Genomic DNA, 13,052 nt, shown 5'->3' with positions numbered 1-13,052 from the left:
AGGCGTATTAGTTTATCTTTGTTTTCTAAACTTATGAACTTTCCCTTTGCTAGAGGGAGGTTTATTCCTGTTTTGTTGTAACTTTGAAACTAGGGCTAGAGGGGGTTCCTCTGTGCTCTTTGAATTTTCTGTTACTCTGTAAGGTTAACTACCAGCCTAAGTACAGAGGGAACTCTTTTACCTTTTTCTCTTTAAATAAAATCCTTCTTTTTAAGAACCTGAATGATTTTTTCCATTGTTCTAAGACCCGTGGGGTTGGGTCTGTCATCCCTTTGTAACCAATTGGTGAGGATATGTGCTCAAGCCTTCCCCTGGAAAGGGGGTATAGGCTTGAGGGGATATTTTGGGGGAACAGGACTCCAAGTGGTCCTTTCCCTGATTGGTTTCAGAGTAGCAGCTGTGTTAGTCTGTATCTGCAAAAAGAAAAAGGATGACTTGTGGCACCTGAGAGACTAACAAATTTATTTGAGCATAAGCTTTCGTGAGCTACAGCTCACTTCATCGGATGCGTGTAATGGAAAATACAGTGGGGAGATTTATATACACAGAGAACATGAAACAGTGGGTGTTACCATACACACTGTAACCAGAGTGATCAGATAAGGTGAGCTATTACCAGCAGGAGAGCGGGGAGAGGGGGACTTTTTGTAGTGATAATCAAGGTGGGCCATTTCCAGCAGTTGACAAGAACATGTGAGGAACAGTAGGGTGGGTGTGGGGAATAAACATGGGGAAATAGTTTTACTTTGTGTAATGACCCATCCACTCCCAGTCTTTATTCTAGCCTAAGTTAATTGTGTCCAGTTTGCAAATTAATTCCAATTCAGCAGTCTCTCGTTGGAGTCTGTTTTTGAAGTTTTTTTGTTGAAATCAGACATCAAAATTATAACATTCAAAAACCAGTCGGAGAACACTTCAATCTCTTTGGACACTCAATTACAGACCTAAAAGTGGCAATTCTTCAACAAAAAAAACTTCAAAAACAGACTCCAACAAGAGACTGCTGAATTGGAATTAATTTGCAAATTGGACACAATTAACTTAGGCTTGAATAAAGACTGGGAGTGGATGGGTCATTACACAAAGTAAAACTATTTCCCTATGTTTATTCCCCCCCCACCACCACCCTACTGTTCCTCACACATTCTTGTCAACTGCTGGAAATGGCCCATCTTGATTATCACTACAAAAGTTTTCTTCCCCCTCACCCCACCCCCACTCTCCTGCTGGTAATAGCTCACCTTACCTGATCACTCTCGTTATAGTGTGTATGGTAACACGCATTGTTTCATGTTCTCTGTGTATATAAAATCTCCCCACTGTATTTTCCACGGTATGCATCCGATGAAGTGAGCTGTAGCTCACGAAAGCTTATGCTCAAATAAATTTGTTAGTCTCTAGGGTGCCACAAGTCCTTCTTTTCTTTTTCCCTGATTGTTTGTTAAATCACTTGGTGGTGGCAGCGATCCCAAGGCAAGAAAGGAATCTGTGCCTTGGGGAAGTTTTAACCTAAGCTGGTAAGAATAAGCTTAGGGGGTCTTTCATGCAGGTCCCCACATCTGTAGCCCAGAGTTCAGAGTGGGGAAGGAACCCGGACAGAGGCTATCACTGGAAGGGAGATGAGACTCTGGGAATGCTTATTCATTACCTCAGTGGCAGATGTAATGCAGTAGGGCATTGTAACAGATCAGTGGGCCAAGGCATTGGTATGGCATATACAAGATAGACACAAGATGGTGGCAGGAAACCTAGGGGAAGCCCAACGAAAAATGAAAAGATATTCTGATGACCAAGCTTCTGGTGAGGAGAATGAAGTGCGAGATCAGGTACTTGTGCAGCATGTCTTAGATAAAAGGCCACTTCCAAAAGCCATTTGGGAGGGTCACTGCTATGTAATGGACCAGACTAGTCCATCAGTACACCTGGTTCAGGTATCGATGGTGTATCGGTGGTTGCATGCTATGCAGCTGAAACTGTACAGACAGCAGGACAGAAGGGAATCCACTGATGTAAGTAGAGGGAAGTGAGAATTGTTTTCTTTTTCAGGTGTTGTCCATCGTGGGAGGCATAACATGCACTGCCTTGGGGTCTGTGGAATTTGTGATCCAGCAGAGGAACAAGGCCATGACAACGCACGAGGGGGAGAATGCCACTTTAGCCTTATGGCTCCCAGGTAATCATGCAGGAGAGCCTGCCCTATCCTGGTGCAGACTGGACCACAGCCAAGGTGGCGGATCCTGCAGCACAAGTGACTCTCGGGAGCAGGTACTTGGACTGGGGGACTTAAACGGGGCAGTGCATTACATGGGATGGTAATGGATAACCTAACCATTCATAGGGCACAGGTAAGACACGTGGGATCTAATACAGTGACTTCGGCAGATTGCTGGACTACCACCTATCATGCCAGCAAAGTGACCGAGACGTTGACCCTCTCTCAGCTTGCGATGAGGGACTGGCAGAGTACCACACCACTCCTGAACACGCTGGAGTAACAATGCCTCCTACTCCAGAATTGAAGCAAGGTGATGAAACATGCCCGAAACAGAAGTGAGACCTGACAATGGACTAGTGATAAATCGTGAACACCAGATTATGTATAATAATGTACAGTACCAAGTGATACCCGTAGTGTTGAACTGAACCATTTTTACATTAGCACAGAAGCTCTGTCATGAAAAATACGTGCATTTCTATACGCAAATGCCAGCGAAAGTGGTACCGAATTTCAGACAGTCAATGGATGGGGTGGAAGAGGAGGAAATTTGGTGGCTTGAGAAGGGAAAGAGAAAGAGGAAGAAAGATAAAAGAAAGAGATTTAGGACCAGTATTAGGAGTTGGGGTGTTGGGAACTTCCCTATGGAATGATATAGATATCACAGTATTGTGGGAGGAAAACCAGTAAATGAGACTTCAATTACAAAACCTGTCAACAACAGCATGGGGGTATGGGGAGCATTTAAAGGCTGTCCGGGATGCTAGGATAACAGGACAGCTGTTTAGGGAAGTGGAAGCAGCAATCAATGAAATGGGAAAAATTATGAACCATCCACATGCATCAAAGGCATGATATAGTATGGCATAAGGTAAGGCAGCTTCCTAATACTGGAACTACAGGTAGGACTAAAGGAAACTCGAGGTGGAGAAGTGCCTGGGTTCAGAACAAATAAGATGCTAGACAGAAATAAGGGGAGTAGATTGGTGCAAGGTTAGGTGCTACTCAAGGGTCTGTTATGCTGAGGAAAGGTGCAAACTTGATGAAACATGGATCCTTTCTATGGTACTGGCAGTGGCAGTGGCCACAGGACTAAGTGAGGCATTAAGAGTGTATAGTGTCCAGTCCATAGGTACGTTGGAAACTTCCGTGACAGATCACATCTCAAAGGAACATGGCACTCATCCTCAGACGCTGGAGAGGATGGGTGTGGGAGTCTGGAAAGCCCCAGATACCTCATATTGTTCCAAGAGGCCTCATACCTGGTTGTGTTTTTGTGATGTACTGCAGAGTGCATTGCTGGCATGGGGTTTCATTTTGGATGAAGAAACCTGGAATTGCACAGTATGGCTGAGGCAAGGTCAGCCAAGGTTGCAAGGGCTGGAGAAGGCAAATATTATATAAGCTCTTGGGCCAGATACTTCCAGTATGGGACACAAACATGCTGTTATGACTGGCCAGTCTTCTGCCAAGAAATGTTACCTGACTAGGGGACAAGGTAATTTTTTCAGTTCCCCAGCATGAGATCCACAGTGTATCAGCTTCCAGAGTAACAGCCGTGTTAGTCTGTATTCGCAAAAAGAAAAGGAGTACTTGTGGCACCTTAGAGACTAACCAATTGATTTGAGCATGAGCTTTCGTGAGCTACAGCTCACTTCATCGGATGCATACTGTGGAAAGTGTAGAAGATCTTTTTATATACACACAAAGCATGAAAAAATACCTCCTCCCACCCTACTCTCCTGCTGGTAATAGCTTATCTAAAGTGACCACTCTCCTTACAATGTGTATGATAATCAAGGTGGGCCATTTCCAGCACAAATCCAAGGTTTAACAAGAACGTCTGGGGGGGGGGGGGGGGAGAGGTAGGAAAAAACAAGGGGAAATAGGTTACCTTGCATAATGACTTAGCCACTCCCAGTCTCTATTCAAGCCTAAGTTAATTGTATCCAATTTGCGAATGAATTCCAATTCAATAGTTTCTCGCTGGAGTCTGGATTTGAAGTTTTTTTGTTGTAATATCGCAACTTTCATGTCTGAAATCGCGTGACCAGAGAGATTGAAGTGTTCTCCGACTGGTTTATGAATGTTATAATTCTTGACATCTGATTTGTGTCCATTTATTCTTTTACGTAGAGACTGTCCAGTTTGACCAATGTACATGGCAGAGGGGCATTGCTGGCACATGATGGCATATATCACATTGGTGGATGTGCATGTGTATCAGCTGATGCTCATCTGATTGGTGCTGCCCTAGACTGTGTGATAAAGCTAAGCTGAGTCATACCACCACTGCATTGAAATGTGCAGGCCTCAATGACCAGATGCCCAGAACATTTGTTGACCTTAAGACAAGAGAGTTGAAATATTCAAAGTGACATAGATACTCTGGGAAATGCCCCATGGTGGGAGTTAGTATATAATATTGGGGAACATCCATGGATATGTATGATATCAATGGACTTCGCAATTGCGCAAGCCTTACTCGTAGGGGTGTTAATTGCATTGATCTGGAAGGGTAGGAGGCAGCTGGGAAAGAGAAGAGATGTATAGAAAATACAGGCTTAGATGAAGCCTTAGAAAGGATTCTATGGCTTCACAGTGGGGAGTGTTGTGAGCGAAGGCTTATGTAGGCCTGACAGAAGCCTGCTGGAGATTTTAAGAGTCTGTGCTTATAACATTTAACGGTATAAGTGTAAGTAGAACCGTGCATGTGTGAGAAATTACAGAGCCCTCATGTTTGTGAGAACAAGAACAGGTAAAATCACTAAAAAGCTAGAAAGGATCGCTTTGAACTAACATGACACCTGTACTGATGGGGGAGGAGAGTTGACATGGAAATGAGAGACTAATACATATGTATAAGACAAGATAACAAAAAGGTATAAATAATTTGCGTAACAAAGGGAAGTTGAAGGTGTATTGTCAGTGCTGGCGGTGATTGTGATGAGATCGTCCTAATGAGCTTCCTACTTGTAAGTTATTGATCACTGTTTGCTGAGTGTTTTCCCTTAATAAATAATTGTTAGATCTATCTGTTGAGTAAGTGAACCTCAATGGAACTACCTGTATCAAGTCTACAGATACCTCCTTCCTATTCCCATCAGCATGAGAAGGGCTGTCTTGAGAGGATGCAACCAGGAAGCATGAGGGCACCGATTAAGGGGCTGAATTTGCCTCTATTCCCACAAGACTACATGGAACCCTTACACTTGGCAGAAAGACAATGGGCAAAGACTGAATTAAACGTGAGGCAAAACCTGAAGGAGATCACCTGCTGCCAAAATTAGAGACAGCGACCATGTAATGTACAGGGATGGTATCTGCCCCAGCACACACCACCTGTGAACTATATCTCCTCACAGTTTTACCTAGGAGTAAAGCTTTTGCTTTTCTCGCCCTCCCTGGAAGAGACTGCTCCTTGTGCCATCAATGCTCACAACACCGTATAATGGCTAATCCACTTTCAGTGTAATGCACAAAGCCCTCTACTGCAGAGGGATTTCGGTGGCTGTATTTTTCATCTGTTGAGCACAAATGTAGTGAAGGGGTGTGGTCTAGTGGAGAGTGCCCTGTCCTGGGATTCCTAGCCCTGGCTCTGCCACTGCTTGACTTTGGGCAAGTTATTGTACTGCCCCATGCCTCAGTTTCCCCATCTGTAGAGTGGGGCTAATGATACTGACCTCCTTTGTAATGTGCTGTGAGATCTACCGATGAAAAGTGCTGGGTATTCTGAAAAGTACTGTACTTTTGAGGTGCAGAAACGGACTTTCCCCACTCAGGAACAGGTGCAGCGTCCATGCTGGCCTATCCCTTACTACCCCATCCAGGCAGCTCAACCTTAGCCAGCAGGCACGAGCTCTAAAAATAAGTACTTCTGGTTCTAATCCTGCCTGTTTTGGTTCTTGGCCTCTCTGCTGAGACTACCGGAAACGATGCCAGGTAGTGACCTTCCTGTTGCGAGAGGGCTACCCCCTTCTCCACTAAGAAACGGACGGATCTCACTCTCAGGGCTGGAATGAATCTGTTGCCAGGATGACAGGCTCCAAAACAAGAATGGAAACAGGGCCACTCTGTATCTCCCAGCACGAGGTGGCTCTGTGTGGACTTGTTCACTCCAGCTTCTGACCAGTGCGTCACCTCTTCATCCCTCAGTGATTTTCCTCCCTCCCACCCTCTCCACCACCCCTGTTCCCCACACACGTGTGCACACATGCACACTCACCCATGCACGCTCCCCCCAGCTCTCCCCTTCCCCTTCTGCCTCAGCTTTCCGTCTCCCCTGCTTCCCAAGCTCCCGGGCCCTCTTACCAGGTCCGTCTGGTAGTATTCCCTGATACAGCTCTGCCACCGACATCACACCCATTGGCTCCTCACCGCAGCAGCCAGAGGGTGCACAGCAAGAGAGGGCTGCAGCCGCCTCAGAAAGCATTCCCACCCCGCCTCACTACCTGATGCTCAGGCCTAGAAACTTTGTCCTGTTACCCCCCTCCCCAGCCTGAGGTGACAGCTGTGTCCTGACATTACGTCGCAACCTTCTAACACTGCGCTATGACAATGCCAGGTAATGCTACATCATAATAGTGAGCTGTAGGCATGGCAGCATGATAAACATGTGCGCTGACCCACAATTATTTCCACCAGACTTTAATGGTCTTCAATGGTTTAATGGAACTGGGGGACCATTCCTAATGACCTGACCAAAAAGCAGGTCACCAGTTCTCCATCTGCAAAGGAGTGTGTGTATTTCCTTACCTCCTCAAATTTGTAAGCAATCATGGCAAAAGCCTTGAAGATGGCATCAGTGGGGCCTGTGATGGTCACAATTCTTTCCGGACAGTTTCCCTCTGAGATGTTGATTCTTGCTCCACTCTAGAAAGGAAAGAAAAAAATCTTCTCATCCCATTAAAAAGCCCATCAACCTGACAGCCGCACACTGAACCAGAGCTGGCTACTGACCTAGAGAAACAGGCTAGAGGTTCACCAGTGACCTCAGCTCCTGCAATCTGACCAGTGTGTAGGCAGAGCCCTGCACCCCTGTGGACTCCTGGTGGCTCCCCTCTAATGTAAAGGTACACTGGCAGGGGTCAGGTTCATTTATAAAACAAACAAACCTTTTATTCGGCTATGACAGCCAAGCAGTGCACAAAAGCTCAAAGTGCTCAGACCATGAACTTGTAAGGCAAATTACTGGTATTCAGGTAAATCTCCACTGAAGTTAATGGGAGTTTTCCTGAGTACGGCATGAATAAAAACTGACAAAGGGTCTCTGGCCATAGCCTACTTTTATTATTCTGCAGCTTGCTGAAATTTCTTGAATAATGGGTCAATGGTCTTTAAAACTGAGTAAGTGACTAATTGCACATTTTTCCACAGCTAAAATCAAATGTCTGCAAAGCTCTAGGCAACTATTCACTGAAGCTTCCACGAACTGGGCCATAGGAGCAAGGCCTTTCCATTAGTCTCCATGTCGCTTTCATTAGAAATCATTTCAAATGTCTGGGTAGCTCACCTCCTCCCGCATCTTTTTCACCGTCTCTCCTTTCTGAAATAAGATGCAGAAACACAACCATTAGAATATCATCAATAGCTTCATCCAAACACCTGTCCCGATACTGAAACTTCAGAAAGTTTCTAATACATTTTCATAAAATACAAATACATACAATACAGTTTAGAAAGCTGGGAGAAGAGTTCACCCCCTGCTCCCGCTCCTCAGTCCCGCCCTGCTAGAGCTTTGAAGTGTATTTGTACTCTGAGAATGGGCTATTAACAATTTCCTTTTCATACTCTACAGATTTTATCCCTGCGTGTATTGGAATCAAGTCTGCTCACTTCACTGACAAAACAGCATTCAGATCATTCTGATAGAGATTCACAATGAGTTTCTTCCTTTCCAAATGTCCTTCTCCATGGAAGAAGCTCAAAGACATTCATATCCATCAAAAAGTTGACTAAACAATCTGAGTTTGATAAGAAAATAATGGAAAAAATAAGGGCCATGTGTGGAGGGACAGGCATCCTCCCTCTTACCAGTCATTGTAATGACCCCGTCTTCTACCGACCTACCAACCTGTAAAAACACTCCAGCAATGGTCCTCCATAACGCTGTAGTAATGTCACTGTTCTTTGGGGGCAGTGCATGGAGTATCATGTCACTTTTCATGAAGGTCCACCGGGGCCAATGATAGTCTATGTTCTTTACTGTAAGTGCCATCCAATTTTGAACTTTAACACATAAGCACCTGTCCACTTTTCAGGAAGGTTGTAATTGTAATTGGCGCAGTTGTGTAAACAGGTCACCTATAACTCAGTACTCTGCTGTAGAGGAATTGGAGGAATTTCTTTGTTGTTATGCTAGTCTACCAAGGTTGTGAAGACCAACTTATTTACTGACATCTTGCTACTCTTGTGATGAGATTCATCTTTTTCCTTAATGTATCAGTGGGAACAAAATTATCACCATCCCAGAATGAAGGTACATATTAGTAGCCAGAGTGATGCAGCAACATTAAGACTCGAAAACTGACAGTATTTTAGATGCATTTGGAAAGGAGAACATCATTTGATTTCTTCTTCGGATACCTGAATAATCTCTCCTGCAATCAGAGCAATAGATCCACATGATGCCAATTGTCAGAGGTGTATAATGTAATAATTAACAGCTGTAAAAATACAGGTTATAACTATTATGCAACTAACATGTACAATGATGGAATCTGAAGAAATATTTACCTTCCCAATGATGCTTCCAACTTCCTAAAAAAGACCCAAACACAAAGACAGAAATTACAGAATTTACGAAACTCCAATAAAATCTCCTAGTGACGTACAGGAGCTGGTGCACGCACTGAGCTCAATGAATTATGAGCCACCAGATCAATTTTCAAATAGCCCCAAAAACACAGAGCAGAAAGGGAATTACTTCTTTATTTCAGAGGGGGGTGGTCACATGTGTTTGCCAAAGGTACGTGCTGCTCTGCCCTGAGGAGGGTATAAACTCTGTTTTCTTTCTGAGGTGCCTCATAGACCATGTTGGTTCTGAACTATGGCCCCCGTTCAAGAGATCACCCCTGTTCAGGGCTGCACGTAAGAACATGCTTTCCTGAATGGGGCCTGGATGTCTGCAAAGTGAAGCCGAGTGGTTGCATGATCTCCTGGACAAGCTGGCTGCGAGGCAGCCTAGAACACAGCTCTCGCACTCTTGTGGCATCATGTGCAAAAACCAATACCTATGAATTAAAGGGGGGTTAATTTTTTTATAAGAAAAGATGTCTCCTACACAGGACTCTCAGAATGGAGCCATCGGTTGTGTTTCAGTTCCATGGTACACGGCCCTCCTCCAGCACATGGGCATGCCTGTCTTCTGGCACGGTCAGCCAGCCAAGCAGAGCAGCTGGCTGCACATTCCCAGCTAGGCTGTATTACGCCACGCGACTTCCCGGCGAGTTCAGAAGCGGTTTGTGTGGTGGCTGATTAGCACAGCCATCCCCACAGTGAGCAAGAGAGAGGAATGTCTGTCACTCAGACCACTACTGACACACGGGGGAGGAGGCTCACACCTTCCCAAATGCCATCGGTCGGAGAACTGGACCTTCCTCTAGAGCAGGGGTCGGCAGCCTTTCCGAAGCGGCGTGCCGAGTCTTCACTGATTCACTTTAGTTTAAGGTTTCGCGTGCCAGTCATAGATTTTAACGTTTTTAGAAGGTCTCTCTCTATAAGTCTATATATTATAGAACTAAACTATTGTCATTTGTAAAGTAAACAAGGTTTTCAAAATGTTTAAGAAGTTTCATTTAAAATTAAATTAAAATGCTGATCTTACGTCGCCGGCCCGCTCGGCCCGCTGCCAGCCTGGGGTTCTGTTCACCTAGGCTGGCAGCAGGCTGAGTGGGGCCAGCGGCCGGGACCCCAGACTGGCAGGGGGCTGAGCGGGGCCAGCGGCTGGGACCCCACACCGGCAGCAGGCTGAGTGGGGCTGGCAGGGTGTGGAGGGTGCAGGGCTCAAGGCAGAGGGCTGGGGTGTGTGGGGGTGCAGGGCTCAGGGCAGAGGGCTGCAGTGTGTGGGGGGGTGCGGGATCAGGGCAGAGGGCTCGGGTGTGTGTGTGGGGGGTGTAGGGATCAGGGAAGGGGGCTGGGGTCGTGGGGGGGTGCAGGGCTCAGGGCAGAGGGCTGGGGTCGTGGGGGGGTGCAGGGCTCAGGGCAGAGGGCGGCGGTGTGTGTGGGGGGGTGTAGGGGTCAGGGCAGAGGGCTGGGGTGTGTGGAGGGTGCAGGGCTCAGGGCAGAGGGCTGGGGTGTGTGGGGGGTGTAGGGCTCAGGGCAGGGGGCTGGGGTCGTGGGGGGGTGCAGGGATCAGGGCAGGGGGCTGCGGTCATGGGGAGGTGCAGGGGTCAGGGCAAAGGACTGGGGGTGTGGGGGGGTGCAGGGGTGAGAGCAGAGGGTTGGGGAGTCGTGGGGGGTGCAGGGGTCAGGGCTGGGGGCTGGTGGGAATGTAGGGGGGGTGCAGGGGTCGGGACTGGGGGTGTGTGTGGGGTGCAGGGGTGAAGGCAGGGGGCTGGGGGGTTGTGGGGGGTGCAGGGGTCAAGGCAGGGGGCTGGGGGAATGTGGGGGGGTACAGGGGTCAGGGCAGAGGGCTGGGAGTGTGTGAGGGGGTGCAGGGGTCAGGGCAGGGGGCTGGGGGGTCGTGGGGGGGTCAGAGCTCAGGGCAGGGGGCTGGGTTTGTGAGGGGGTGCAGGGGTCAGGGCAGGGGGCTGGGGGTCGTGGGGGGCAGGGAGCTGGGGGTGCGTGAGGGGGGGCAGGGGTGAGAGCAGAGGGCTGGCGGGTTGTGGGGGGGGCAGGGGTCAGGGCAGGGGACTGTGAGGGTGTGAGGGGAGGTGCAGGGGACTGGAGGTGTGTGGGGGGGTGCACAGGTCAGGGCAGGGGGCTGGGGGTGTGGGGGTCTGCAGGGGACAGGGCAGGGAGCTGGGAGGGGGACATGCCCTGATTCCACCCCCCATCTCCACACCCCCGGCCCCACCTCGTCTCCGCCTCCTCCCCGGAGCAGCGGCTCCGCTTCCCCCCCTGCCCCAGAGCACCAGCTGAGCGGCGGCAGGGAGGGAGAGGGGCAGGGCCCAGCACAGCGGGGGGGGGGGGAGAGGGAGGGGGGAGGGACAGGACCCCCGCACGGCGGGGGAAGAGGCCGGGGAGGGGGGACCTTGCCTGCCCTGCAGCAGCACCCGGCAGGACCAAGCTTCTTCACCCTGCCTGGGGGGCGGGGGGGGGGGGCGGAGAAGAGCAGGCGGGGGGGCAGAGAAGAGCGGGCGGGTCAGGCAGGATTTTGCATGGCTCACTGCAGCCTGCCGGGATCCCGGCCCGGGTTTGGCAGCGGGCTGAGCGGGGCCGGTGGCTGGGACCCGGCAGGCAGCAGGGAGCCATTGAAAATCGGCTCGCGTGCCGTAGGGTGCCCACCCCTGCTCTGGAGCCTCATTTCTCAGCCGAAGGATTTGGGACCCCGGGGGGTCATGAGAGGCCAAGAGGGGGGAAGGGTTGAGAGGTGTTGAAACTTCTCTTACAGTCTAAAGCAAAGGAAATCTCATTCCCCCACTCCCCAAAACCCTTCTGCTTCAAGACCAAGGATCCTCTGTCAGCCTCTCCAAAGACACCCACAAATCCGTAACACAGGCTTGTCACTGAAATGTATTTTGCTCTTACTCTTTTGAGAAATGTAAGGGGACCGCAAACATTTTTGCCTTTAAATACCAAGTCAATGCCAACCTGAGCCGGTTGAGAAACGCTGCTCTAAAGCCGTGGAATGGTGCTAAATTCATGCGACTTCAAGTGTCTAGTAATGCTCCCTCAGGTCTCGTCCTTCACTGAGCTCTGCAAAGAGCTCCTTGCCTTTGAAAGCGGGAGAGGAAGAGGAAGAGCCGTGACAGCGCGGAACCTGTGCAATGGGGGAAGGCAGCTGCACCCCTGTCAGGGCTGGCCCGAGCAGGGAGCAGGAATTGCACCTCTCGGAGTCCCAGTTCCCTCCTAGGCTTCTCCTGGAGCAGCGCAGTGACATGCTGACCCTTGCTCGGGGCAGGGCCGAACGGCTCCATCTAGCCTTTCATCTTTCTCCATTTGGTAAACACTGATCATTTCATTGTTACGGGCAATGGAGCTGAAATGAAGACAACAAAACGTGCATCCACTCCTTACCTTTCCATGCATGAGCAGCCGGATGGTGAGAGTAACATTCAGGCCACCTTCCGAGACTTTTGATTCCATTTCCTACTGAGTACGGGAGATGTGTGGTAAGGAACAGGAAGCCCCCAAGGAAGGACAAGACAGCCCTAAAACAATCACCTGTAAGGAGACAGAGGAAGAGCTGCTTAGTGCTCCCTGCTTTTGAATCAATGAAGTCTACCAGCTGATTTCACTCTTTCCACAACACCTGCTGCCAATGGCCGGGGACTTGGACTTGGCCTTCAGCAGAACACGAACAAGCTGAGTGCTCCCACATGGCTTGGAGACAAGGGACATTTGTAAGGTTCTGTTCACTGACTGATGAGGAGATGCTTTGCTCTGCCCTTGACCTGCACAACTCCCATGGTCAGGGCTCCTGAATACTCATGGGTTTGCTTCTTTGTTTTTGTTATAGTAAAAGGATGTGGGTGCATGTATGTGACACACAGTATATTGCTTGTACGACATGGCAAGAGCTTGTTTCATGGGGCACATCAAAACCAGAAGAGTGAGGTAGGGGCTCACCCTCATCTGGGACAGACAAAGGGTATGTCTATACTGCAATCAGACACCTGTGGCTGGCCCCTGCCAGCTGACTCAGGCTTGCAGGGCTCAGGCAAAGGGGTTGTTT

At 49.0% G+C, this 13,052-nt stretch overlaps 1 protein-coding gene across 1 annotated transcript in view; it reads right to left on the bottom strand.

Moving 5' to 3' along the window:
* PCBP3 (poly(rC) binding protein 3) overlaps positions 1-13,052 on the bottom strand; it is an 80,095-nt gene that overhangs the window by 51,083 nt on the left and 15,960 nt on the right. Inside the window, exons 2-5 of the mRNA XM_048869359.2 lie at positions 12,395-12,541; positions 8,951-8,974; positions 7,728-7,760; positions 6,971-7,087 (exon numbers count right to left, since the gene is read on the bottom strand). Of these exons, the coding sequence (XP_048725316.1) occupies positions 6,971-7,087; positions 7,728-7,760; positions 8,951-8,974; positions 12,395-12,463 (243 nt within the window). The 5' untranslated portion in view covers positions 12,464-12,541. The remainder of the gene's footprint in view (positions 1-6,970; positions 7,088-7,727; positions 7,761-8,950; positions 8,975-12,394; positions 12,542-13,052) is intronic.

Source organism: Caretta caretta, chromosome 11 (assembly GCF_965140235.1).
Source record: "Caretta caretta isolate rCarCar2 chromosome 11, rCarCar1.hap1, whole genome shotgun sequence".
In the NCBI taxonomy this organism is placed as follows: domain Eukaryota; kingdom Metazoa; phylum Chordata; order Testudines; family Cheloniidae; genus Caretta; species Caretta caretta.
The sequence above is the reverse complement of the archived record's forward strand: the minus strand, read 5'-3'. Positions and strand labels throughout refer to the sequence as shown.